The sequence below is a fragment of the Carassius carassius genome, chromosome 11 (genome assembly GCF_963082965.1).
Source record: "Carassius carassius chromosome 11, fCarCar2.1, whole genome shotgun sequence".
Classification (NCBI taxonomy): Eukaryota; Metazoa; Chordata; class Actinopteri; order Cypriniformes; family Cyprinidae; genus Carassius; species Carassius carassius.
This window is the reverse complement of record NC_081765.1, coordinates 11,509,944-11,535,212: the sequence shown is the minus strand read 5'-3', so window position 1 is coordinate 11,535,212 and position 25,269 is coordinate 11,509,944. Positions and strand designations below refer to the sequence as shown.

The following is a 25,269-nucleotide window of genomic DNA, read 5'->3' as shown; positions in this document are numbered from 1 at the left end:
AATTTAGCAAAACCATGGTTAAGTTGTGGTTACCATGGTTTAACTATAGTAACCATGGTTTTTTGGTTTTATTTGTAGTAAAACCATGGTTAATTGTCATAAGGGATGGTACATTTTAGTACGATCGAAGATACAAAAATTCTACTAGAACAGACTTGTATATGTGCATTTCCAGAAGAGATGAGAAATGGATTCGTGTTCAGCACCACAAAAAGAGCATAAGGTGTCAATAGCAGGAAACATCTTTTTTAAAGCTTCACAGGATAGAAAAGATGAAGTAATTTGTAAGACACATCCTTAATCTTATTGGTTATTAAGTATTTAGATGACAAAGTCCACACAAATTAATTAATAATTATTTATTACCGTCGACTGTGAGTGGCGTCACTTCCCAATGCAAACACGCTTAATAAAATGGCCCCACCCAGGTCAATCAATGATTGACAGGTTTCCGTGTAGACGTTGGAAATTCAAATGCAAAAGGTATTGCGATTCCATTTGAGTTTTGGCAGTTTACATGCACAGTGCAGAGAGAGTGAAAAGGCAAATGTGGTAATTAATATTGCTATTTAAATATGACAGGCTCATAGCTCGTAAGATATGGGAAACAAAATTGCAAACGGACTTTGCATTTCCATTTTAAATTTGGCAGACACTGTGCGTTCACTTAATCGAAAATGAAAACGGTAATGCGCGATTTGCATTTGCGTTTGGATTATGTCACATTTTATGCGTCCACAAATTGAAAACGCAATTGCAAATACAATTTGCAAATACAATTTGCAATTCCTTTCGAATAAAAAAAAAAACAGTATTTTCTTATACATTTGTTAGACTGACCTCTGCTGGCGAATTTAATGAAGTACATAAAATCACTAAAGGGAATATTCTATTCACATTAACGTGTAACTGATAATTAAGTAAAACCTGTAGTTTTAGTTAGATTAAATTATATTAAAAGTGCATTCATGAATTCTTATTTCGAAATTAATTAACTTAGACCAGGGGTGCCCCAACTCAGTTCTAGAGGGCCACAGTCCTGCAGAGTTTAGCTACAGCTTGTCTCAACACACCTTCCTGGAAGTTTCTATGCCTAGAACCTTGATTAGCTGGTTCAGATGTGTTTAACTGGGGTTGGAACTGAAAAAGCAAGTAAACTTGGCAAAAAAGCTCTTTCTGATTCTGATGTTACCGATAAGCATCTAGCGCAGGCTTAATTGGACCACAATTAGTGTCACTGCAGGTGTGTTTTTAATGTCATATTTTTCATGATATAAAAGAAAGACATAATGCTTTTTTTGAGGCACAACGTTCTTCACTGATCAATTTGCAAAACATCCATTAAAACAAATAGGCCTATAATTGTTGTGTAAAGGGCCAGCGCATGCCTAGACGAACGGCAAAAAGGAGAGATTAAAATTTTATTTTACTGGACATTCGTTTGGAATTATTGCACTCATAAGTTATCACTCCATTATGCTAATTTAACTTCCTTTCATAATAGTGCCACTCCCGCGATGCCAAACAACAATGAATTTACTGATAAAAAAAGCTGCAGAAGAAGCATCAAAGAGAGCAAACGAATCCAAACTTTGAAGTTTCTTTCCATCTCAAGACTCAATTCTTGGATATTTCTCTTTGGCCAACCGCACAAAGTCTTCAGCACTGTCCAAAGACACCAGTCGATCCTAGGAAATGATCATAACAATCAAAATGCTCATTATTCCAAAACTGGCACATCCTTGATCGAGCAAAATATAATCATGTAGAAAACTCTACTTTTTACATTACACGTTTATCATGATGAGTCCGTTTAATGCACACATACAGTATAATATTGAGGCTTTTAGACTGAGGACTGTTATTTATTATGCAGACATTAATTTACCATAACAAAGACATATCTTTCACTGTTGCTGAGTCCACGGAGGAAGAGGCCTGTCTCCTCCGACACTATGCGCAGGAGTTCTCTGGCCTTCTCCACATTGTCCCAATCATTCATAACGGTCTGTCTGTTTACTGTCAGTAAGGAATCTGCCTCCCTCTGGTAACCTGGATCAATAACATATGGCCCTGGATCATGTACATTTACATGACTGCACTTCTTCAGACACAAACTCTTCAGACACACACTCCACTTACATGGGCAAATAAGGGTCACGTTTGGCTTGGTATGCTATTGCAATTATGTCAAATGGCATTGTGCATTGTACATTTAAGCATAAATAACTAACATTTTTAAAAACAAAATGAAAAGTGTTCTTGTAAGCCCTGACCAGAGCTGAAAAAGAAAAAAGAAAACTCAGCCAGAAAACAAATGTAATATAAATGAAAAATATCTAAAAATAAAAATAAATACAACACGTTCAGAAGTTTGGAGGCAGAAAGATTGTTAAGGTATCTAATGAACCACATTTTGCATTTATTTGATCAAAAAAACAGTAAAATAGCAATATTGTGAAATATTATTACAAGTTTTTAATGTAATTTTTGTGATTGCAAATCCAAATTTTCAGCTGCTATTTCTTCAGACTTCATTATCACATGATCCTTCAGAAATCTGTGCTGCTGAATATTTTTGTGGAAACTGTAATATTTGTTCAGGATTCTTTGATATATATACAATAAAATATAAAAGATAAAAGATAACTGCATTTACTTGAAACAGAAATCTTTTGTAACATTACAAATGCATTTACTGTCACTTTGGATAATTTATTGCATCCATGCTAAATATATATATATATATATATATATATATATATATATATATATATATATATATATATATATATATATATATATACATACATACATACATACATATATATATATATATATATATATATATATATATATTAATTTCTATATATATATTAATTTCTGTTTTTCAAGAACATAGAACATAGAAAATGAAACTATTTACAAATAATGCATTTAGAAAATAATTTAAAAAAGGAAAATAATAAAATAAATATAGTCCACCTCACCCAGCTGAAGCAAGATCTTCTTCCAACGTGTACAAACTTCTTTACGAGCACACCTCAGAGTGTGGATATCATAATTCAGTTTCTCCCATTCCTAACACACACACACACACACACACACAAATAGTGGAAGTGCAAGACACAAAGAAATCTTTGAAGAGCTTTCTGGATGGAGGCATAGGTTTCGTGGAAGAACATCACTATTGGGTTACCATCGATTGATTCTAACAAGTTCATAAGTGCATTAGAAACCATGTGCTCTTCCATCTGTCCAAGATTGTACAATATTGTACCATATTGTACAAACTAAAGCTCCTGTATGAAGTGGACAATGACATACAGGAATCATGAACAAGATGAGGTTGTTAAAATATTGGATTTTATATAAAAAAAAATAAATACATAAAAAAAAACTCACCTTAGGTTTGTGTATAAAGTGAACTCTTGATTACTTATCTTCCTGGTACAGCTGAGCTGAATTCAATTTGAGAAAATTCGTAAATTACATCAGCCTAAATTCTGATGCATTTACTCATAGCCAAAGTCCAATACAAAAAAGTCTAAGTCATCTTCTCTAAAGCACGAAGCAGTACGTATAAGGACTTGTGGATTTTGTACTGGTCCAGGCATAACTGAATAATTTCTTTTGCAGTGTGATTTGAATGGTTGCATTAAAAATCTGAGCAACATCACACACAATCTCAATTATAATATAATATATAACTTATAATATATAATAAATAACTTCAAAGACATTTCCCAGAATTCACAAAGTTCGTTTCAAGAATTGTGTAGGTTGTCATTCATATAAAAAAACTAAAACAAAAAAAGTCAATGAAATTTACAAAAGCTAGTCACAAACAATTTAAGAACTGTATCACAGAGTGCATGCGTATTCGTTCCTCACCTCAGTGTCTTTTTCCACTTTGTTCCTCATCCTGATGAATGCGTGTAATTCAACATCTGATTCCTCCTCAGTAGTGGAGATGGAGGACTGAGTGCTGCTCCAGGCCCTCTCCTCCTTCTCAGGTCCAGATCTGCTGTCCTGCAGCTCATGAGCCACTGCTGTCTCACTGATGGAGGCAACACTGTATTCAAAGACTTTATTAATCTATATTTCACAAATGCATCTGCATACAGTATTATTTAAGATTCTAGTGATGAATAACAAATGTAATATTGGTGATATTTGTCATTTTTACAAACATAGAATATTCAACGATTATTATTTCCTTTTAAATCCTCAAAACCTGTATTAACCTTTTCTATTATATATTTTTAAAAAATCCACTCTTGTTGTAATTATTATTTTTTTAATAATAAATCCATCTGTAATTACATGTACGCACAAAAAAAGTTGTATATGTTTACAAGTTATACAACTGTATACAAGAAAAACACCAACATTTTGTCACTTACCTTAATATGCAATCTTTCTCCTCAGTAGTTCCATGAATAGGACAGCAGCCAGAATAAAAGATGCCCATTTAAAGCAACAAAGATTTTTTCCCCCTAAATTAAGCTAAAATTCAGTACTCAGTACACATACTCATAGTTATTGTTCCTTATAGTAGAGCCACCATCCTCCATGCACTAGGACAGAAATTTGTGCTGAAGTTATTTCTTAAAGGCGGTGTCCTTAACTTGATAATTGGCGACTCTGGCCATGTGACTGCACTGTTTAAATGCCCTTGGGACTAATCAAATTTAAGACAGTCAGCACAAATAAAAACAAAACACTACATCTGGAGCTGCCTTATTTAAAATGCATACATTTATGTCTATATGTAGAAATTACTACTGTAGTTCTATAAAATTCTTACCAAATTGCTTCAGAATTCAAGGAACTATCAGACGTTTAACTTTCCACTTTGTTTTGAACCAAATTGCTGCTCAGGCTCCTGGTTTGAGACTATAGCTTGAGAAGAAATGTAGGGGCTTGGGCTGGTCACTAAGGGGTGTATCTGCTCCCTGTTGTCATTTGATTCGGCCCTGTACTGTCTGTCGGAGCCAAGGCTGTTTTTCCTACACATGCATAAAAAAAAAAAAAAAAAAAATATATATATATATATATATATATACACACACAACATACAAAAAAACACATATAATAGAACATAAATTGTTTATTATTTATTGATTCTTTAACAAAATATCAATCTTCTTCTTAATGACAGAAGATACAATACGGTACAATACTATCTTGAAGATACAGTAAAATCTTTACAGTAACAATTTATTCGAAAGCAATATTTTCATCAGTGTTCTATCAGCTTCACTCAAATCTGCATATTTTTATTTACCTTTACAAAGGCCTATTTTTACAAATGCATAAATAATGTTTTGATATATTAAACATAAAACGGTGAATACTGATATTTGAAATTATTTAAACAATAAAAAGGTACTTTAAATGTGAAATTATTAAAACCGCCATTAGGCGGCATCAAGTCACTATTAATAAGTGAGTCAATGCGATTGAACTGAATCATTTAAAGGTTTGCTTCATTCAGGAACGAAACACCGTCATGTTGCTCAGAGACGCAAAATAGCCCTGTGGTCACTGATGTCTATTATAATGTAGATCAGTGGCTGTGGCTTTGTTTGGAATTATTTATGTTGTCGAAATAGTGCAAAAACAGGCAATATGGGTCTCTTAATTAACTTCTAGTTTACTGAATTGTTGTGAAATCAACAACATGGTCATTTTTGAAAAAAAAAAACAGACTCTTCATGTGAAATTGATTAACTAGATGAAGTGGTATAAATATATAAATTTTCTGCCCCCAGGTCTTGAATTTGTAATAATATTGAATGTATTTTATTAGACTGAATCATGCAGTGAAAGAGCACACTGAAAATCCACACAAGACTTCACGTAATGCATGCACTCTGTAGTTTTATTTTTTTATAATTTTTAATTTATTATATATATAGATATATATATATATATATATATATATATTTTTTTTTTTTTTTTTTTTTTTTTTTTGCGTCGTGACAATATTCATCAAAATAGCTCACTTGTCATGGTATGTTACTTAACTATATAATGTTAGGAATTAACTAAACATTTAAAAAATTTTACCTCAGTGTGTTTCTTCTGAGTTTATTTATGTCTCACACAAAGGGACAAACAGTGAGCCTCAAAAGCGCAACACTGATATCAGAAATACACTATCCATTATCAATCCCCATTTACACTGGCTAATAAAATTAGAAGAATCATCCTCAAGTTTTATATCTTCTTTCAGAGGCTCCTGGTCACACTCACTCTTGGGTCTGTCTGCAGTGCTATAGTTTCCTGTGTTAGTCTCTGCTGGAGTGACGCCGGACACAGTAAACATTTCTACAGGGTGCTGGCTGCCTGCCGCAGAGCTGGGGTCATGGTTGTGAGGGGAGAGTAGGAGCAGGCTGCAGCTGTGTGAAGTATGGCACCTGCTCACTGTCGCCCTCTATCAGAGACTGCTGGAACTGAGGCTCATCTAGGAGACTCCTGTAGGAGAACACAGAATGACCCTCCTGCTGAGTAAGAGTAGGAATGACAATTGTTCTATTTGATAAGTCAGAAAGGTTGCAAAATGTAAACTACCGTTGTTTTTAGAAAGTCTCACACAAAAGCTGCATTTTATCAAAAATACAGTGCAAACGGCAACATCGTGAAATATTGTTACTACAATTTAAAATACCTGATTTCTATTTAAATATATATTACAATTTTATTTATTCCTGTGATCAAAACTGAATTTTCAGCATAATTACTCCAGTCTTTAGTGTCAAATGATCCTTCAGAAATCATTCTAATATGCTGATGAATTATCAATGTTGAAAAGTTGCTACATTTTTTCATGATTCTTTGATTAATTATACGTTTAAAAGAACATAATTTATTTGAAATACAGTCTTCCGTAACATTATAAATGTCTTTATTGTCACTTTTGAACAATGCTTTAAAAGTTAATACATCTTTTCTTAATAAACATATTCATTTAAAATAAAGAATCAAAAAAAAGATCCCAAACTTTTGAACAGAATTGTATTAATAATGCAATATAAAAAATACTGTAGTAAAGAGGTGAGAATGTGTGTGATAATGTGTCTCTCAGGACCCAGAGTGAGAGGGGGCAGGTCTGCAGGACAGTTGCAGCACTCACCTGTCCCAGACTGAAAAAGCTTGGGTTGCCGAGACCTGAGAGAAATTTAAGGAAGAAAGAAACCATTATCATGTCAGACTTATTTATTTTTAATCCTCAAACTTACTGTTTACCTCCAGGTTTAAATAAAAAGTTCTTAGATTTTCAAAGTTTTGCACCCTATTGTACCTGTTGATATAATGAGTGTTTAAAAGTGGAGAAATGTGTCTGATACCCCGTGAGGCTGTGATAGCGCACAGTGACACCTACAGTAAGTGGAGTACTGCAGGACGGGGAGGCCGGGACGTCTTCTCCTTTCCTGACCTGACTGCTGCTGAGCCCACTGTTCAGCCCGACTGGGTCTCACTGAGGTTTCTACCACAAAGAAGCAGTTTTGAGTTCTTTTCCCTGACCAGAGGCGTGAGACCTTCTGAAAATAAAGGCAGCCAAGTCATGTTGTCTATTGCTTTTTTTTTTCACCAGCAGATGGCAGTGTATTTGTGCAAAGAATTTTAGTAGACTGATGGTAAAAAGCCACATTTATATATATATTATATATGTTAATATATGCTATATATATGTTCAGTTGTATTATATTTTTTTTCATTGTCTAAATTTTGCTTAAAATACAGGTTCCATTAGTCAACTTAATTCATTTAGTCTTATATGTTGTAGCCTACATAAATGTGACATCTTTCAAAAAGTTATTTTATTTATTTTTCTGTATATTTATTTATTTTTGACATTCATTTACTTACAAAAACCCACCCTGGGAAATATTTGCTGAAATAAAAGAATGACAACGATCACATGTCGCCCATGTTTACCCACGTAATAAAAATAACTATTTCCACCTTCAAAAAACACCTTAACTCTCTATGTGGGTTGTGTGTGACTACAGAGGGAATGCCTGAGCTCAGAGGATTCACTGGATGATCCGTCAACATTGGACCTAAAAAACAAACACCCAAACCACAGGAGTTCAAATAGTGCTGCATTTGTGGGCTTCCAGTATTTCATATAGCTTTTATATCATATTATATAAAAAGGATCTGGACCGATATCAGATATTAACCTAAATTTCATTTGACCGATATGAACATATAAAGACCATACTGCATTAGGCAATATCTGTATTACCTTAAACAGCTGTATGCTAAAGTGGTGCATTTACATTTATTTGCTCTTCTCTTCATTTATTGCATAAGCAGGATCCGTTATATGTCTGTCTGAGGTTAACTGAGGCTAGTGTAAATTTATGACCCTGCCACTCATTTCTTTACCTCTCTATTAGCTTAAGTGATTTGTTTTAAGGAAATCTGACAGCAAAGGTGATTGCCTCAGAGGATCATAAAATGACATGTTATGATTAAGTGACACAGTGGCTTTCCTAGAGAGTATGCAGAGGTGTTTTCTGTTCTGTGTCTAAAATTACTGACATATTTTCTTTTAAAAAGTTGATGAAGCCTTAATTATTGCATAGAAGCTGTAATTCTGTTAAAATCAATCATACATTTGTTTGCTAAACATTAAAGCTTATATCAAGTACAGGTAACTTTACACGCTTACACCTTCTACCAAAACGAGCACAATTTGTGATATTTTACGTGATGTGTCTTAAAGAAAATTATAACTTACCACTGTGTCTTTATCTCATGCAGATGGGACATTTTACACAGGAGATTTTTTATTTTATTTTTTCTCAACAATAGCTTTAGCACTCGAGACACAGGTGTAATTTTCCAAATGCGTGATAAATGTTCACAGTTTCCCTTCTTGAGTGCTCAAGTTTGCTTTGCTTTGGCAGGGTGTTTATTCCCGCCACTGCAATGCATTTAATTAACATATAAATATGTCCTATTCTAGCTTGGCTGAGAACACTGCAGCTTCTCTGCTTTAATAATTGCTGGCCTTACACCACACCCCTGTAAAAATGCTCTATTGGTCACTGAGGTAATTCATCTTTTAGAATTAAATGGCCCGGTGACATCAGCATAAGGAGTAGATTATTTAGCTTTTCCTTCATTAACTTAATTATTTGCCTATCAGTAAACCCCCCTGAGTAATTCATATTTGAGAGGCTGTGGCCATAAATATCAGGGCGTGCATTGTTTATAATGCACTGTAGATTCGTCTTTGCTTTAATCAACATCTGTGTCAGCTAGAGGTCAAAATGGAGAGGAGAGTGGTGGGACGATAATTATGTAGGATGGGGGTTGATATTCATTTACAGTTTTAAAACTTTCACTTATGAACTGGACACATAAAAACAGCATTTCTACATTAGTCAGAGAATGTCTGAAACGCATCTTCGATTTTGTTTATTTCCTTTTTGTCACCAAGTACATATTTCACCAGCAATCTTTGAAGGTCACACATCCTTCAAACTGAGTCCTGATATCAGCTGAATAAATTAGATATAATCTATAACAGTTAAATAACATTAAAGACACCAACAACATGACATGAACTAATGGACTAACTAATGCACCGTTCACAGTTTGCCCGTGTTCAATATTTGCAGAGGATTGACCAGTTCCTCAGTGTTCCAGTCAATGGTTACTGGAAGAAAACTGACATTGATGACCTCTGGACAATCATCTGTTCTTCAGCATCCACTCTTGACTACACACTATTAAACATACTGTGTTCAAGAGACCAATGAAGAGCACAAGTGTCAGCATGTGATGTTCAGTACAAAGCCGTCTTCATTTGGTTCAACAGCTTTTTTCAACCAAAATGTCCATGTTAGCATATAGTAAAGATTTTGATCACATAAGAAAAACATCAGCTTGAAATAGTGTACATTTGCAGTTTACAAGCAGCCTTCAAGAAAAAAAAAAGTGCAAATAAACCGGAAGACTTATTTAAAAATGTTTTGTCTATAAACGTCATTGACAATGAACTCATCAGGTCTAAGCGATAGTTTTGACATCAACAGCTTTCAGTCTTGAGGTGTTGGATTTTAAACCTGTCCAGTTCATGGACATGCAGACTACAGCATGCCATTAGTTCTTCATAACCCGAGCCTGATCTTTCGCTCTCCTCCGATCTCTTCCAGGTCGTCATCAGAGTAAGAGCCATGAGAGCTGTAGCTCAGCGCGGAGCTGTGCTGTAGGAAGTTAGATGGGTGAGGTAGACCCACACCTGCGTTAATCGATTTTCTGAACTCTTCCTCTTCTTCTTCTTCATCTTCCTCCTCACCGTCCAGATCCTCGTCGTCATCATGTGCACCGCAGCGACTGAGGTCTTTGGGCTTGTTTTCTCTCTTGTCTGACTTACAGCCATCTGTTTCCATCTGCGCAGCCTGCTCTTTAGCTTTACGGCTGCGCTTCCACTTCATCCGTCGATTCTGGAACCAAATCTTTACCTGGCAAATACACAACAATCATCAAAATCAATCACATAAAAGTTGATCCACTGGTATTAGCATTTGGAAATATTCATGAACTTATTGAATTGATGATGAAAACTATTTTGCTGTCTCACTGTTCTCAGTATATATTTCTCCCTCATCCCTTCTTTCTAATGGACTAAGATGCACCCCAAACCTAACCGTTAATGGGATGTAAGAAGATTGTATAAATAATATTGTACAGATTCATACAAATTAGCCACTAATTTGCCAAAACAACCAATACTCTTAAAAGGTGACTTGTTGAATGAAAGGCCAACATGTCACCTGTTGACTGAAAGGTACATTAGGGAACAAAAAATTGATCTTCTATGGCATTGCGGCAGAAATTGTGAATTGTGTCATGAGAGTGTGTTGCTTCCTAACCTGTGTCTCAGTCAACATGAGAGAAGTGGCCACCTCAAAGCGTTTGGGTCGTGATAGGTACTTGTTGAGTTTGAACTGATTTTCCAGCTCTAGCAGTTGTTGGCTGGTGAAGGCTGTGCGTGGTCTCCGGCACTTTCCGATTAAACCAGACTGAGGTGCCCCTGAGAAGAGAGTTAGTTGATAAAGGAGGTATAAGACGTGTGCCAAAAAACAAAGACATACGGTTAACACACCAAGCAGACGCAGCAAACAAGAACATAGTCACCTCTTGTTCCTTCCCCTTAATAGATAATGATAACAGCTTTACTTCAGTTTATTGTTGATGACAAGGCTGGGACATATTGCTTTAGAAGGACAATAAAACATCAGAGAGCACCATTAACTTAATGAAAATTCAATAAATGCTACCAGATAACTTTATTGATGAAGCTCAGACCTTTTAAAGTGTTTCTTTATAGTTTTCTGTGGATGAAGACAGTTTTAATGGAGTTGTCATTAATGATGCAATGAAAAGACTGAAAATAAAAAAAGCTTGCATTATTGTTCCCTTAGCAGTAAATAATGATTCAATTATGCTAGATAATATTTATGGCATGTGAGATCACCTTATAGTGTTTTTGCATAAAGATGCATGAATTTTATACATGCTATTTTTTTCTCCTAATTTTCCCATACATAAAGTTTTATAAGTGTTACTATATGTGTAATTTTATGAATACTGTTTCTGATAATAATCATTGCTGCAGCTTCAAGGAAATACGTTTGGGGTAAAATAAGTAGGCTAAATAAAATGTAGGCCTATTTTTCAGATTTCTGCGACAAGACTTTATCATTATCTTTATTTAGCCTTTTTTAATTCAAATGCGTACTTAAAAAGTAAGCACTAATATACCTATAAAAAGTAACAAATACTATAATGCATATGCATAATTCTGCAGAAAGGACACATACCGCTGTAGTCTGCGAGGCGAGGCATTATGAGTCCAGCCCGGAGCCAGTGCTCTAACGGAAACGAACCGGCAACGACTGCTTTCAGGTGCTCCGGGTACGGCTGCGGGAAGCCTGAATACGCGAAGGTGGGATGCTGAGCTCCAAGTGCCGTGATGGAGTACATAGATGAGGGATACATTCCTGACATAGGCCCCTGGGAAAGTGACGTTAATCCTGGGTGACAAATGCTCAGCATGCCTGGTTTGGCCATGACCCCTGTCTGAAGCTGAAAAGCGCGAGGAGGAGAGTTCTCTGTCCTTTTGCATGTCGCAGACTCGATGTCGGTGCCGTCGATGCACAGTCCCGGGGAATCCTCGCGAACTATCCGCTGGGAGCTCTCCGACAAGAGCGCATCTATTCGGAAGTTCCTCGACTTATCCATTGAGGAAAAAATAAATAGGTCTCAAGTATAATGCGAGCTAAATATATTATAAAATAGTAGCCTAAGTTTAATTTTTCTCCTTCTTTTTTTCCTCTCTTACAATAGCCTACAATTATAATTAACTTTTATTTAGACCAAACTATTTGCCAGACCGTCTGTAATATTGTCTAATTCATTAAGAGACTTGTGAATATTTTGTTACTCTATAACTGCGTGTTTCCATCTCTGTAGTACTCGTGACGCAACATTATGCCTGAAGTGCGTGCAGACATCAGTATTTGACTGTCTCGCGCTCCAGCACGCTCCTCCTAAACACTCTCTGATTGGTCCATTTCGAAGCCCTAAGAGTTAAGAAACTTCCAACGCATTCTAATTAATTCATTACACACGGATTTATTTTTAACGCCAAGCCATACTTCACATATCCTAAGATTTATCAGTCAAAAGTATGAATTGGCCAAACGAAAAACATTTTTTTCCAACAGAAATTATCTTCTAAAAAATAATGATCCACTGAAAAGTTTGCAAAATGTAATTGATTAAACAATTTAAACAATAACAAGCGATTAGACAAAATGTTAAAGGAGATATGCTTAGAAAAAAAGAAAAAAGAAAACGTAGACCTATTTTACATTAAAACTGGGCACATTTAGACGTCTCTAAAATATCTAAAAAATACTTTACAAATTCATTCACGCTGTCGATATATTATCGACTGTTAATCTATGTTTATCTATTATTATTTTTTATTATTTCAATGAGGGGCTTTACACTATGTTGTTATTGTTATACTATGTTTTTTTTTTATTTATGTTTTTACTTTTTATATAGCATATATTTGGTTCAAATGTCGTTCATAACAGAGTCCTGTTATTAGTTAAAATATAGGCTACAATGATACATATTTTTCGAATATAGGCTATCTTAATACTAAACAATCTTAACAAAATATTTCATTTTAGGGAATAAAATAGAATAAAATGGTAACCGAAAATGTTTAATTGCAAAATATAGGCTGGGCCTAAACAGATGAATGTCAATTGGCATGTATCAGTGTATCTGACACACATATCCGTGTGATATGTCACGTTCAGAATTAACGTTCAATGTAATTCATTTAATTTCACTGATTAGCTTCTTAAGAGCATTGAGGAGGAGATCATGACATATTTTAAACATTTAATAAAAACAATCTTATTCTTCTTGAAATTAGTTGACAGGTTTCTCCTGAATATATCATTGGGTTCAAATACACTGCTAACTCGCGCTAACCTTGACAAAGAAAGGGACAATGACGGACAGCTGACCTTTCCACTCCGCGCTCGCAGGTGCGATGCCGCCTGCCTTTTCTCACACTAGTATTGCGGCGTGTTTGCACGAGCACACACCCACGCCTATTTCTTATCAGGTGCAAACACATACTAATGAACAAATGAATCAAGAAGAAGGATAAACGCAAACGCAACATGCTGCAGTTGCAATGTTCTGTCATTATCTGCCGGTTATTTGTTGCTTGTTTTTCCAGTAGCTAACTGTCGAAACATTTGATTTTGCATTCAGTGCCAGCACTGAAAAAAAGCGCAATACAAATGCGAAGATTAAAACTAAAATCATTATTGTGTCAACGGTCGAATAAAAACACAAAAGCTAGAAACATATTATTCAATAACTCAAAGACACTTAGACCTGAGAATCGCTGTTTTAAATGGTGATTTGCGGTCTTTATTCTGTGAAAAGTTTTTCTCATGGGAAGTCAGGTAATGCACCCAGTCATCATGTTCCCAGACAAGACCTTGAGGTTATAATTAATCTCAGTTCATTAGGAAGATAAAGGTCAAATATTAGGCTTCTACATGTCAATCATTAACAGTGGTGGGATCTGTGCAGCGGAGCAGATAATAAACAGATTTGTCTTTGTTTTCTTTAATTTCTGGAATAAAATTCGGTTGCATGCATATATTTGCAGGTAATCCGATTTCTATTTTCAGATTTCTAAATGACCGATACTTAACAGGAGCGACCAAGTGATACAAATTCAATGTTATAGCCTCCAACATCTCAAAAGTGCTATTTGATATATACATTTATATAAATTTAAATAATCGAATAAATTTATGCATTTAGCAGACGCTTTTATCCAAAGCGACTTACAGTGCATTCAGGCTATCCATTTTTACCTATTATATATTATATATATTTTTACATATATATATATATATATATATTTTTTTTTTTACATATATATATATATATATATATATATATATATATATATATATATATATACATATATATAAGTTGCAGTTTCGAGAATCCTTTTTTAATAAATGCAGTTTATTACTGTTAGTGTATTACATTTTTATGTCATCATCCTATCTTACAAAGTAAAAGAAATTAATTATATGATAATTTTAACATGATTTAATTTCTTGTACTGAAATATGGTATTTTAGACCCATTACTTAAAAAAAAAGTTTCCAATAACTGTAATAATTAATGGGGGAAATGGGAAAATTATTGTGATTTTCTTTTTCCTAAAATTGAGAATGGCATAATCAGTCTCCTCCTCCTTTGTTTCCTCTCTGTAATCAATTTAAATATAGATTTTTGAAGCACTGAATATTCTTATTTCTCAAATCTAATATTATTATTGTCTAAATATTATAAAATTGTGTGACAATTTGTGACATTTAATAAAATAATGAATAAAAATAATTGCTTTGACGCAACATTATGTTAAAAATGTAAAAGGACTGCACTCGGTTTAACCTCAAGCAATAAAATAAAGACCATTTTGTCAGGTTTAGAAGGACAGCTATGAAAATGAAATTGCAATTAAAAGAAAAAGATCATTTTGAAACAGCTTTTATTCAATTTAAAACAATTTATTACAAAATATGTTACAAAAATAATATAAGTAACTAATTTAATGTAGTGAAATAAGTGCCTAAATGGTGGCACCTAAAAATTTCCAACTCTCTGCAAAGAACCTTTAAAAGAGTGACACAAAATAAGCCATTACTTAAAAGATCCATCTGAAAACTCATAAAAGCAGGTTTGTGAAACTTAGATACTATTTGAAAAATGCTTTGATTTTAATACATTTTAATACTCTGAAATGTTATGTTATATTATATTATAGATTTATTCACTGTAAAACCCGACAAGTTAACTTAACTCAAACCATTTGAGTAAACAGATTGCCTTGACTTTAAAACCCGACAATTAAACTTAACTCAAACGGTTTGAGTAAACAGATATCCTTAAGTTATGTTAACTCAAACCGTTTGAGGAAACCGATTGCCTTAAACCATTTAAGTTAAAAAAAACTAACAGTTATGAGAAAAACTATACTATACAGTGTACAGAGGAACACAATTTCATGGTGAGAATCCTAATTCAGTAAAATAAGAGAAGTGACATTTTAACATTTTTGCAAGACAAAGTCTACAAATAAATGTCTTCTTTCTAAAAAAGGAGACCACAGATGCCTAACAAGCCTGCCAAAAGTGCATGCACTGCATTCTGACTGTCCAGAAGGGAGCCAACACTTGTATTCAAGAGACTGTAAAAGAGCTATTGAATGAACAGCTATTCATACACAAATGCAACATGGTGACATGGGCTGCCACTTTCGTAACTGTCTGACCTCTTGCTCTAGGTCAGATGTATATACAAAAAAACTATTTGCATGTGTTGTGCTTTTCAGTATGAAAAGAAATAACCTGCGTGTTGTCTAATTTCCAATTCTAGCCTCCCTACCCAGCAAATTGAACTCTTTGTCCAGTCCTACCAAAACTTAACTGTGCACTGCTGGAATCCACTGAATAGTTGCATCTTATTTTAATTTCCATTCATAACCAACCCACTGTTGCACTCTTGTCTCCTTGTGATTGACCAGAGGGAATTGAAAACTTCCTCAGTAACCAGGGCTGGGCGGTGCAGATTAACCAGTTCAGGCCTGCACCGAATCATTTGATTAATGACAGCTATGTTGCCCAGACATCAAGACAATGGCAGAGGCAAGAGGGGTGTGTTTCTGGATAATTACTGCTAAATCCTACCTTTGTGGAGTTAAAGCGCAACAGAAAGTTGAACACAAACACGTGCACGTACTACACAAAGAGGATGACCGGGATGGATAATTAGTCCGGTGGAGTTGCTACAAACATCTGCTGCTCCGGAAAAAATGATGGCAATACCAGGAGCTGGTGGGACATCGTGGGTGGTTCTCCTGCTGGTACATATGCACACAGAAAGACACAAAAATATATAAAAATCTAAGAATGAATAAATAAATGAATATTAATTATGAGATTATGCATTTAATAAAAAAGAAAAACTATAAGATTATACATTTTATGAAAAATAACTAAATTAATAATTAAATGTATGATCAATTATCTGATTATGTATTTCATAAAAAATAACTAACTAAATAATGTCCAATACCAACTGTAAGATAATGGATTTAATTTAATAAACAAACAAACAACAAAACAAATACATTACTAATTATGAGATTAAGTATGTAATTTAAAAAAAATGAATGAATGAATGAATACAATAAATGCAATATCAACTATGAGTAAATAAAATACATTTCATAAAATAATATAAATAGATCAATGAATAAATAAATACATAAATAAATAAATAAAGTACAAATACCAATTGTGAGATTATAACATTTCAATAAATAATTATAAAAAGAGCTATACTAATTATGTAATAAATGAATAAGTATAGCACAACATCAATTATGAGATTATACCTTTCATTAAAATATGTCAAGAAATAAAGAAAAATGGCAATGAGATTATACATTTTGTAAAAAAAAAATGATTGGAATTGAATTGAATGAATGAATAAATGAACACTCATCTTTTTACTTACAGAGATATAAGATGGTGTGCCCTATGGCAAATATTAAAAAGTTTAATCAGAACATTCCTTTAGGGCCCTTATTGCACCTGAGCCACAATAATTTATGGTATATCATTCCAGATTTCTGAACCACAATGTAATAACTTCCAAAGTATAGCCATATTTGTATTTGTCAGGGTGGAATTTAATTAGCAAAGTAAAAAAAAAAAAAAAAACATGCACAGAAGACAGGGCTGAATTGCTGTGCCCTTTGTGTGCAGGTATGTGTGTGTTTGGTCAGTCTGGAGATATATAACGGGACAGGGATGATGGATAACTACTACATCTAATCAGCCTCTGTGTTTATCTTCCAGGACCATCCTAGTCAGCTCACAGATTCATCCAGGGCTGTATGTGTGTGTGGCTGTCAGAGGTGAGCAAATTAAATATGACAGTTCAATAAGCCCTGCTTGTCCAAATGGTGGCACCTAATCCTGCTGTAGGATAAGCAGCCCCACCCACCAATAGACTATATGTTTTTTAATCAGACAGTCCTCAGACCACACAGCTATAATTCAAAACCAAGCCCCACATCACCTTTCTGAATTGTAGACCGATAACTTAGCTCACATGCAATGTACTGTTTGCTTAAAAAGACTACTATGAGATTGTTTAGACAGAAGAGTAGAAACTGATACCTTTTAATTCCAATAAAAATGTCTACACAACAACAGCCGTTATATTGTATAAAATAACCCTGAAACTATTTTTTTATATACTGATTATTTCTGTGCTTTTATATTATAAACATTGTCATTCAAAAATAACAGCATCTGATTTCCATCAGGAATTCATGAAAATATTATCTTAGATAATGACATGTGTACATTAAATCTCTGTGTTTGTCTGGAAGGTTGTCGTTAAAATGTAATATTTGTTTTGCAAATCTATGCCAATTGTAAGAGTGACTGCATCAGCTGCTAGGTGTATTTCAATGGGTGATGATCTATGCAGGATTAAGTCAGCGGGCACAAAAAGGGTCCAAGAACGCACATTCTCATCCAGAAACAAATCTGGACTGTGAATAATTTAGTATCTTGCTCATTATTAAACTTGGGTGTTGGGATAGTGAAAACTCTACATTTTTCAAATGTAATATTTTTCCAAATGCAAATTTAATGGCAAATATATATATATATATATATATATATATATATATATCAAATGCCCCGGAGGGTGGATTTATTGAACAGTGTAGGGTGCCTGGTGAAACGTGCTGCTCTGCTTTCTGGTGGCCGGTGCTTCCCGTGTGCTCTCTGTGCTCTTCGGTGCCAGTTAAGGTGAAAGTGGGTGTCCTGACGTGCTCCAAAGTGGGTGGGCTGTCGGTCACTCGCTGCTTTCTGCGAAGAAATGAGACAGGAATTAGACCAGCGTTGCATTCGATTCGAGACCGTCGTTTGAGTGCAGCGTGTGCTGTTTACGAGCGTGTAGGCTGACGGGGAGCAGCTGTGACCGATCAGCCAGTGATGAGGACGTGCAGGTGCTTTCTGTTGGTTGCCAGGGCAACGCTGATTACTCTGGGAGCGCTCGTCACATTCACCCCCCCCCCCCTAAGCGTCGTTCTGGTCCTGTGAAGACCTGTAGAGAGTAGGGGTGAAGTTAGGGGAGGGTGGGGAATGACCCCTGACAGACCTGCGTAAGCTGTCCAGATCCAGGAGAGGCCATCAGCGTTCGCGTTGGCGGCCCCGGCACGATGGCGAACTTCAAAGTGGAAGTCCTGGAGCGCTAGGAACCAGTGAGTCACCCTGGCGTTGGTGTCCTTGGCGCGGGCCATCCACTGTAGGGGCGCGTGATCGGTTACCAGGGTGAACTTGCGGCCCAGGAGGTAGTACCGGAGCTCCAGGACTGCCCACCTGATGGCCAGGGCATCCCTCTCCACGGTGGCGTACTTCCTCTCGGCAGGGGACAGCTTCCTGCTGATGTAAATGATCGGATGCTCCTCACCTTCTTGAATTTGGGAGAGGACCGCTCCCAGTCCTATGTCGGAGGCATCCGTCTGCAGCAGGAAGGGGCAGCTAAAGTCCGGGGGCGGAGTACCGGCGAGGAAGTGAGTGCCGCTTTAACCTGGGTGAAGGCCTCTTCCGACGACGGGGTCCAACATATTTTCTCCGGCTGCCCCTTCCTGGTCAGGGGGCGGCTAAAGAGGAGAAGTTGGGGATAAAACATCAGTAATAACCCGCCAACCCCAAGAAGGCTCGTACCTGGGTCTTTGTCCGGGGTCTTGGGGCAGCGTGGATGGCTTCGACTTTCTTGTCTTGCGGCCGGATGAGTCCACGACCGACTTGGAAGCCCAGGTACTTGGCCTCAGAGAGGGCTAGGTGGCATTTTCGGGGGTTGGCGGTAAGTCCAGAGAGGTGGGGGTTGACATCCACAACCACGGGCTCGGTGAGGCTCAGGGCAGCTACTTGGTCCCGGGTCCCCACCCACTTCTTCAGGAGGTTGATGTGGTAGAGTTGCTCCGCCTGTCGTCGTCCCGGCTGTCTCAGGCAGTATGTGACCGGCCCAATCCTCTCTACCACCAAGTAGGGTCCTTTCCAGGAGGCCAGAAACTTGCATGCAGAGCTGGGGACCAGGACCATGACGCGGTCTCCCGGTTGGAACTCCCGTGGTTGGGCTGCCCGGTCGTAATGACGTTGCTGCGCTTGCTGGGCCCTGGTGAGGTGTTCCCGGACTAACGGCATCACTCGTCGCTCCGTTCCCTCATTTGTCGGACGTGTTCGATGATGGTACGATGAGGGGCCGGCTGCTGCTCCCACGCTTCCCGGGCATCGTCCAAGAGGCCCCGAGGTTGACGGCCGAACAGGAGCTCGAAGGGGGTGAAGCCAGTTGAGGCCTGAGGAACTTCACGGATCCCAAAGAGCATGTAGGGGATCATGAGGTCCCAATCCCGCTTGTCCTCCACCGCCACGCGTCTGAGCATTTGCTTGAGGATTTGGTTAAATCTCTCTACGAGCCCATCGGTCTGGGGATGATAGACGGTGGTCCTCAACTGCTTCACCCGCAGCAGCCGGCAGAGGTCCGCCATTAGCCGGGACATGAAGGGGGTTCCCTGGTCAGTCAGGATCTCCGAGGGGAGGCCGACTCGACTGGCCAGCAGAAACAGCTCCTGGGCGATGGACTTCGCGGTGGCCTTCCGCAGGGGGACTGCTTCTGGGTACCGGGTGGCATAGTCGACGATGACTAGGATGTGCTCATGCCCTCGGGCAGACTTCGGCAACGGCCCCACTATGTCCATTCCAATCCGCTCGAAGGGCACCTCGATGATGCGCTGAGTGGTGTTGGCTGCTGCGAGGTGTCCTGCCATGGGGTGGGAATGTGTCTAGGATGGTCTCGGTCTTGGCTCGAGGCACGACTAGTAGTTTTTTCTCCTCCCCCCTCCGCTGGGCGACACAATACAGCAGGCCATTCTCTACAACAAAATGTGGGAGAGGGTGGGGCCGGGGGAGGACGTCCTCTCCATCTACGACTCGCACCTGACTCCAACAGTGCTTGAGTCGGTCGTCCTCCCGCTGTTCCTTGGTGAAAGAGCCCCCTCCAGCGGCCTGTTGGTACACATCATAGAAAATATTAGTAGATTGGGAGGGGGCCTCACCTTCTCTCCCACTGTCGGAGACGAGCAGGGCTGGCCGGTGGCGGGGTGCAAGCGGTCGACTCGGTCTTCGACAGTTCCCCTTGGGGCTGGCAGGCTGAGTAGAGGCGGTAAGCAGTTTGTCGAAGCCGCGCCAGTCCCTTCCAAGCAGTACGGCCACCGGCAGGTCCTTCATCAGGCCCACCTCCACCGGCCAGTTGCCTTGGGGGGACGAAATGACCATCTCACGGGCCGGTACTTGGCGAGTGTCTCCGTGCACACAGGTTATCGGCAGGAAGTTTCTCCGGCCGCTTCGAGGGGCGCACAACCGCAACTGGATGAGAGTGACCGCACTGCCTGAGTCCAACAGGGCCCGGAACCTCCTTCCATCCACCTTCACCTCTGCTTCGGGGGCTCCCGCCGGTACTCGCTCGTGGACAATGCAGCCTGCCAGCCAGGCTCGCGGAGGCGACGGTGGATCTGCGCTGGGCATGGGCTCATCTCACGGCGGGGGAACCGTCAGCCTGCTGACTGGTCGCGTGGCGCCTTCGAGCGGGCGTCGCTCCTGGACCACCCTCCGGGGGAATGGCGGCATCCGGTCCCCTGCCCCGCTGTGATGGACAGCATCCGCCAGCTCGATTCGCCTCCACTAGTTCCCGGACGTTACTTGGGTTCCTCATGCCGACAGCCTGTCGGTGGGCGTGAGGTAGTGCGCGCAGGAGGCGATCGACTACCACTCGTTCCGCTACCTGTGTTGGGGTGGGGTCTCCCTCCAGCAACCAGTGCTGGGTGATGCAGCTGAGTTCGGCCACCTGGGCACGGGCTGGCACCCGGGGCTTGTACTCCCATTCGTGGAACTGCTGGGCGGCACACACAGGGGAGAGGCCCAGCCTCGCGAGGATCTCTCGCTTAACTCCGGCATAATCGTTGGCGGTCATCAAGGGGAGCGAGAAGTAAGCCCTTTGTGCTTCACCGGTCAGGAGGGGTGCCAGTGCACGTACCCATTCGTCCTCGGGCCATCCCTCATGGTGGGCGGTGTTTTCGAAGACCTGAAGGAAGGCCTCCACATCGTCATCGGCTGTCATCTTGGGTAACAGGCGGGTGGCTTGTGCCCGAGGCTCAGGCAGCGGAACGCGCTGGGCTGCGGCGGCCTGGACGGTGATTCCTCTGGGAGTGCTCGTCACAATATATATATATATATATATATATATATATATATATATATATATTTATTTATATATAGACACACACACACACACACTGGCCACTTTATTAGGTACACCTTGCTAGTACCTGGTTGGACCCCCTTTTGCCTTCAGAACTGCCTTAATTCCTCGTGGCATAGATTCGACAAGGTGATGGAAACATTGAGATTTTGGTCTATATTGACATGATAGCATCACGCAGTTGCAGCAGATTTGTCAGCTGCACATCCATAATGCGAATCTCCGTTCCAACACATCCCAAAGCTGCTTAATTGGATTGAGATCTGGTGACTGTGGAGGTCGTTTAAGTAAAGTGAACTCATTGTCATGTTCAAGAAACCAGTCTGAGATGATTTGAACTTTGTGACATGATGCATTATCCTGCTGGAAGTAAGCATCAGAAGATGGGTACACGGTAGTCATAAAGGGATGGAAATGGTCAGCAACAACTACTCGGGTAGACTGTGGTGTTTAAACGATGATCAGTTGGCACTAGGGGGTCCAAAGTGAGCCAATAAAATATCCCCCACACAATTACACCACCACCAGCATCCATGCTTCCAAGTTATTTAAGCCAAATTCTGACCCTTCCATCTGAATGTTGCAGCAGAAATTGAGACTCATCAGACCAGGCTTTTCCAATCTTCTATTGTACAATTTTGTTGAGCCTGTGTGAATTGTAGCCTCTGTTTCCTGTTCTTAGCTGACAGTAGCAGCACTCAGTGTGGTCTTCTGCTGCTGTAGCCCATCTGCTTCAGGGTTCAAAGTGTTGTTGATGGTATTCTGCATACCTTTGTCACAAGTGGTTATTTGAGTTACTGTTGTCTTTCTATCATCTCTGACCAATCTGCCAATTCTCCTCCGACCTCTGACATCAACAAGGCATTTTCATCCACACAACTGCCGCTCACTGGATATTTTCTCTTTATCGGACCATTCTCTGTAAACCCTAGAGATGATTGTGCATGAAAATCCCAGTAGATCAGCAGTTTTTGAAATACTCAGACCTGCCTGTCTGGCACTAACAACCATTCAATGTTCAAAGTCACTTAAATCCACATACATTTTTTTCAACGTGGACAATGTAAAACGTACGTTTCCTAATAAGTTTAATCATCAGCAAAAAAATTGCCACGTCCTAAAATAGTTACATTTGCTACATGAGATCGGGTTGGTACAGTATAACCAAATCTATGTAAAGTTGCATGTTGCAGCAGTCCATTCAGGATATTGTCTTGGTTGTGTACAGAATCCCGAACCGGTGGGGCCTAAAAGAGAAATTAGCAATCCGTTAACTGGCCATTCTGTCAGAGGTTCTGACAAGCTGAAAGGGAGGAGCTGTCAAAAGCTAATTTATCTCCTAAGGAGCCCAACATGAAATTGCATTCGCTAATTAGAAACCCCCCCACACACACACACCTTTCTGTTCTAGCACTTCGTCACCTCTCCTCGATCCCTCCACCTCTCCGTCATCGTCCCGAGGGCTGCAACATCACAGTGACAATGCGGCATTATGGAAATAAATAGTTCCATTATGCCGCATTGTGTAGTGGAATTGGACTCACCGCTCTGCTTTAGTGATGGAAGAGGGTTCTACTTTGATTAAGATGCATGATTTATTGAGGGACGGTTGCAACACGTTTGGAGTCAAAACTGTGAAGGTCATACATCAGGTGTCTCTCACATTTGTAGGCGCACACATTCTAAAATGCGACCACTAAGCTAAAGCACACTATACCAACTATTTTCAATTTGTTATTCACACTTCTATCAGCCATAATAAGATTCAGAAATAGATATAGAATTGAATAAACGTTATAAGCTATTGTGGGTCATATATTGCAATTAAATTAAAAACAACAGGTTTTTACCACCTTTTTTGTTCAAGTACGATTTCCTGGGACACTTACATTGGTAAGTGCACAATAGTAAGGGACAACTACTATATCTTGGTGTGGTTTTTTTTCCTATGTGCCTGATAAATGTTAAGATTTCTGTGTATAAAGTGTGACTCAATTAGTTTCCCTGTGAATTGCCCACTTAGCATCAAGACAAGCTAATGCCACCTCTGAAAACAAGCTGGAGTGTTTAACTGCTCATCATTTTTATAGATGCAGGGGACACTGCCATCACAAAGGGTGTACAGCCACTTAAACAAATGCAGCCTGCGATGTCCTTTTCAAGCAGAGTCAACAGATGTCACTTGGTTGCTTTCTACTGAATAGGACTTGAGGTCAATCAGGCAGATAAGAGATTACTGTTTGGGAATCTCTCAATTATCGTCTCGCTGACTGACCCCAGAGTGACCAGAGGGAGGAGGAGGAGGGATTGGGGGGAACGCAGCCAAAATGAGCCCCAGTACAGCCAAAAGCCTGTATTCAATGGAAGAAGCCATTTATTATGCTGCTTAACCCTTAAATGCTGTGGTGTAGAGGGTTGGACATTCGCTGCAATTGGACTAATTAAAACACTGCAGCACTGCTAAAGTGTACATCTGGTCATGCATTAGTTAAATGTCCTGCTGTTCCTATAGAATGATTAATATGCCCTTTGCAAGCGCTGATTAATGCCTACTTTAATGCCTTTTAGCAACACAAAAACATTTTACATAAAGCATGTACAATGCAAACACAATTTAAATTGAACATATATGCAACTGAAATATGCATATATGTGATATGAATTTGAATGAATTCATATCACATGAATTTGAATTTGCATTTAAACATTAGACAGATGCTCCAAGGTGACTTACAATACATTTCAAGTACATATTTTATTGGTTTAAATATCAAACCAGTGACTTTGGTAGCACCACACTATTTGAGCTACATTAACAGAATTCTTTATTAATTCAGTCTAATAATTTAGTATTAAATAAAGTATAATATAATAGTTGAACAGTTATTTGTTTGATTAATATAAGCACAGTATCAACTGTTCTTTTTTTCATGACACACAAAGAAAACTTGAATTGTGATTAATTTCTATTCATTCATTCAAGTTTATTCAGCAGCAGTTAGATCATCTAAAATGGTCTTTTGAATAAAGAATTAAAAGACAATGAATCTTCTATGAAATCATACGGCCACACCCACAAATATAACTTGTGTCTCTGAGTTAGTTTGTTTATGCTGTTTGCATTGGTAAAGAGCCAGACTGCAGTGTGACTCTTCAATGGGCCCTGGGTACAGAATTCCTCAATGGATAAGCATCAAAGCACAGACTGTCATTTGTCTTTTGAAATGGTTGACATTTTAACACCTGGTATTGTTTACAGGTCAATGAAAACAAATC

At 38.6% G+C, this 25,269-nt stretch overlaps 2 protein-coding genes across 2 annotated transcripts; both read right to left on the bottom strand.

Annotated features, from left to right (window-relative positions):
• Positions 1-1,409: 1,409 nt before the first annotated feature.
• On the bottom strand, positions 1,410-4,574 carry LOC132152404 (melanoregulin-like). Its single transcript, XM_059561175.1, has 5 exons — positions 4,407-4,574; positions 3,895-4,075; positions 2,991-3,081; positions 1,889-2,052; positions 1,410-1,688 (listed from the first exon to the last, which is right to left on the bottom strand). The coding sequence occupies exons 1-5, from the start codon at positions 4,472-4,474 to the stop codon at positions 1,611-1,613; spliced, it is 582 nt and encodes a 193-aa protein (XP_059417158.1). The 5' UTR covers positions 4,475-4,574; the 3' UTR covers positions 1,410-1,610.
• A 4,852-nt stretch (positions 4,575-9,426) lies between these two features.
• Positions 9,427-12,582, bottom strand: LOC132152403 (motor neuron and pancreas homeobox protein 1-like). Its single transcript, XM_059561174.1, has 3 exons — positions 11,853-12,582; positions 10,902-11,062; positions 9,427-10,490 (listed from the first exon to the last, which is right to left on the bottom strand). Exons 1-3 carry the CDS (start codon positions 12,271-12,273, stop codon positions 10,137-10,139), a joined length of 936 nt encoding a protein of 311 aa, XP_059417157.1. The 5' UTR covers positions 12,274-12,582; the 3' UTR covers positions 9,427-10,136.
• Positions 12,583-25,269: the final 12,687 nt, after the last annotated feature.

Bases quoted from the DNA above. Each gene is read 5' to 3' on its own strand.
- LOC132152404 (XM_059561175.1), bottom strand. From the start codon at position 4,474: ATGGGCATCTTTTATTCTGGCTGCTGTCCTATTCATGGAACTACTGAG. The intron at 4,076-4,406 runs GTAAGTGACAAA...CTTTGAATACAG, and splicing joins GAGAAAGATTGCATATTAAG to TGTTGCCTCCATCAGTGAGA. The intron at 3,082-3,894 runs GTGAGGAACGAA...TGTGTGTGTTAG, and splicing joins AAGTGGAAAAAGACACTGAG to GAATGGGAGAAACTGAATTA.
- LOC132152403 (XM_059561174.1), bottom strand. From the start codon at position 12,273: ATGGATAAGTCGAGGAACTTCCGAATAGATGCGCTCTTGTCGGAGAGC. The intron at 11,063-11,852 runs GTATGTGTCCTT...CTCTCTTCTCAG, and splicing joins TCGCCTCGCAGACTACAGCG to GGGCACCTCAGTCTGGTTTA. The intron at 10,491-10,901 runs GTTAGGAAGCAA...TGTATTTGCCAG, and splicing joins TCATGTTGACTGAGACACAG to GTAAAGATTTGGTTCCAGAA.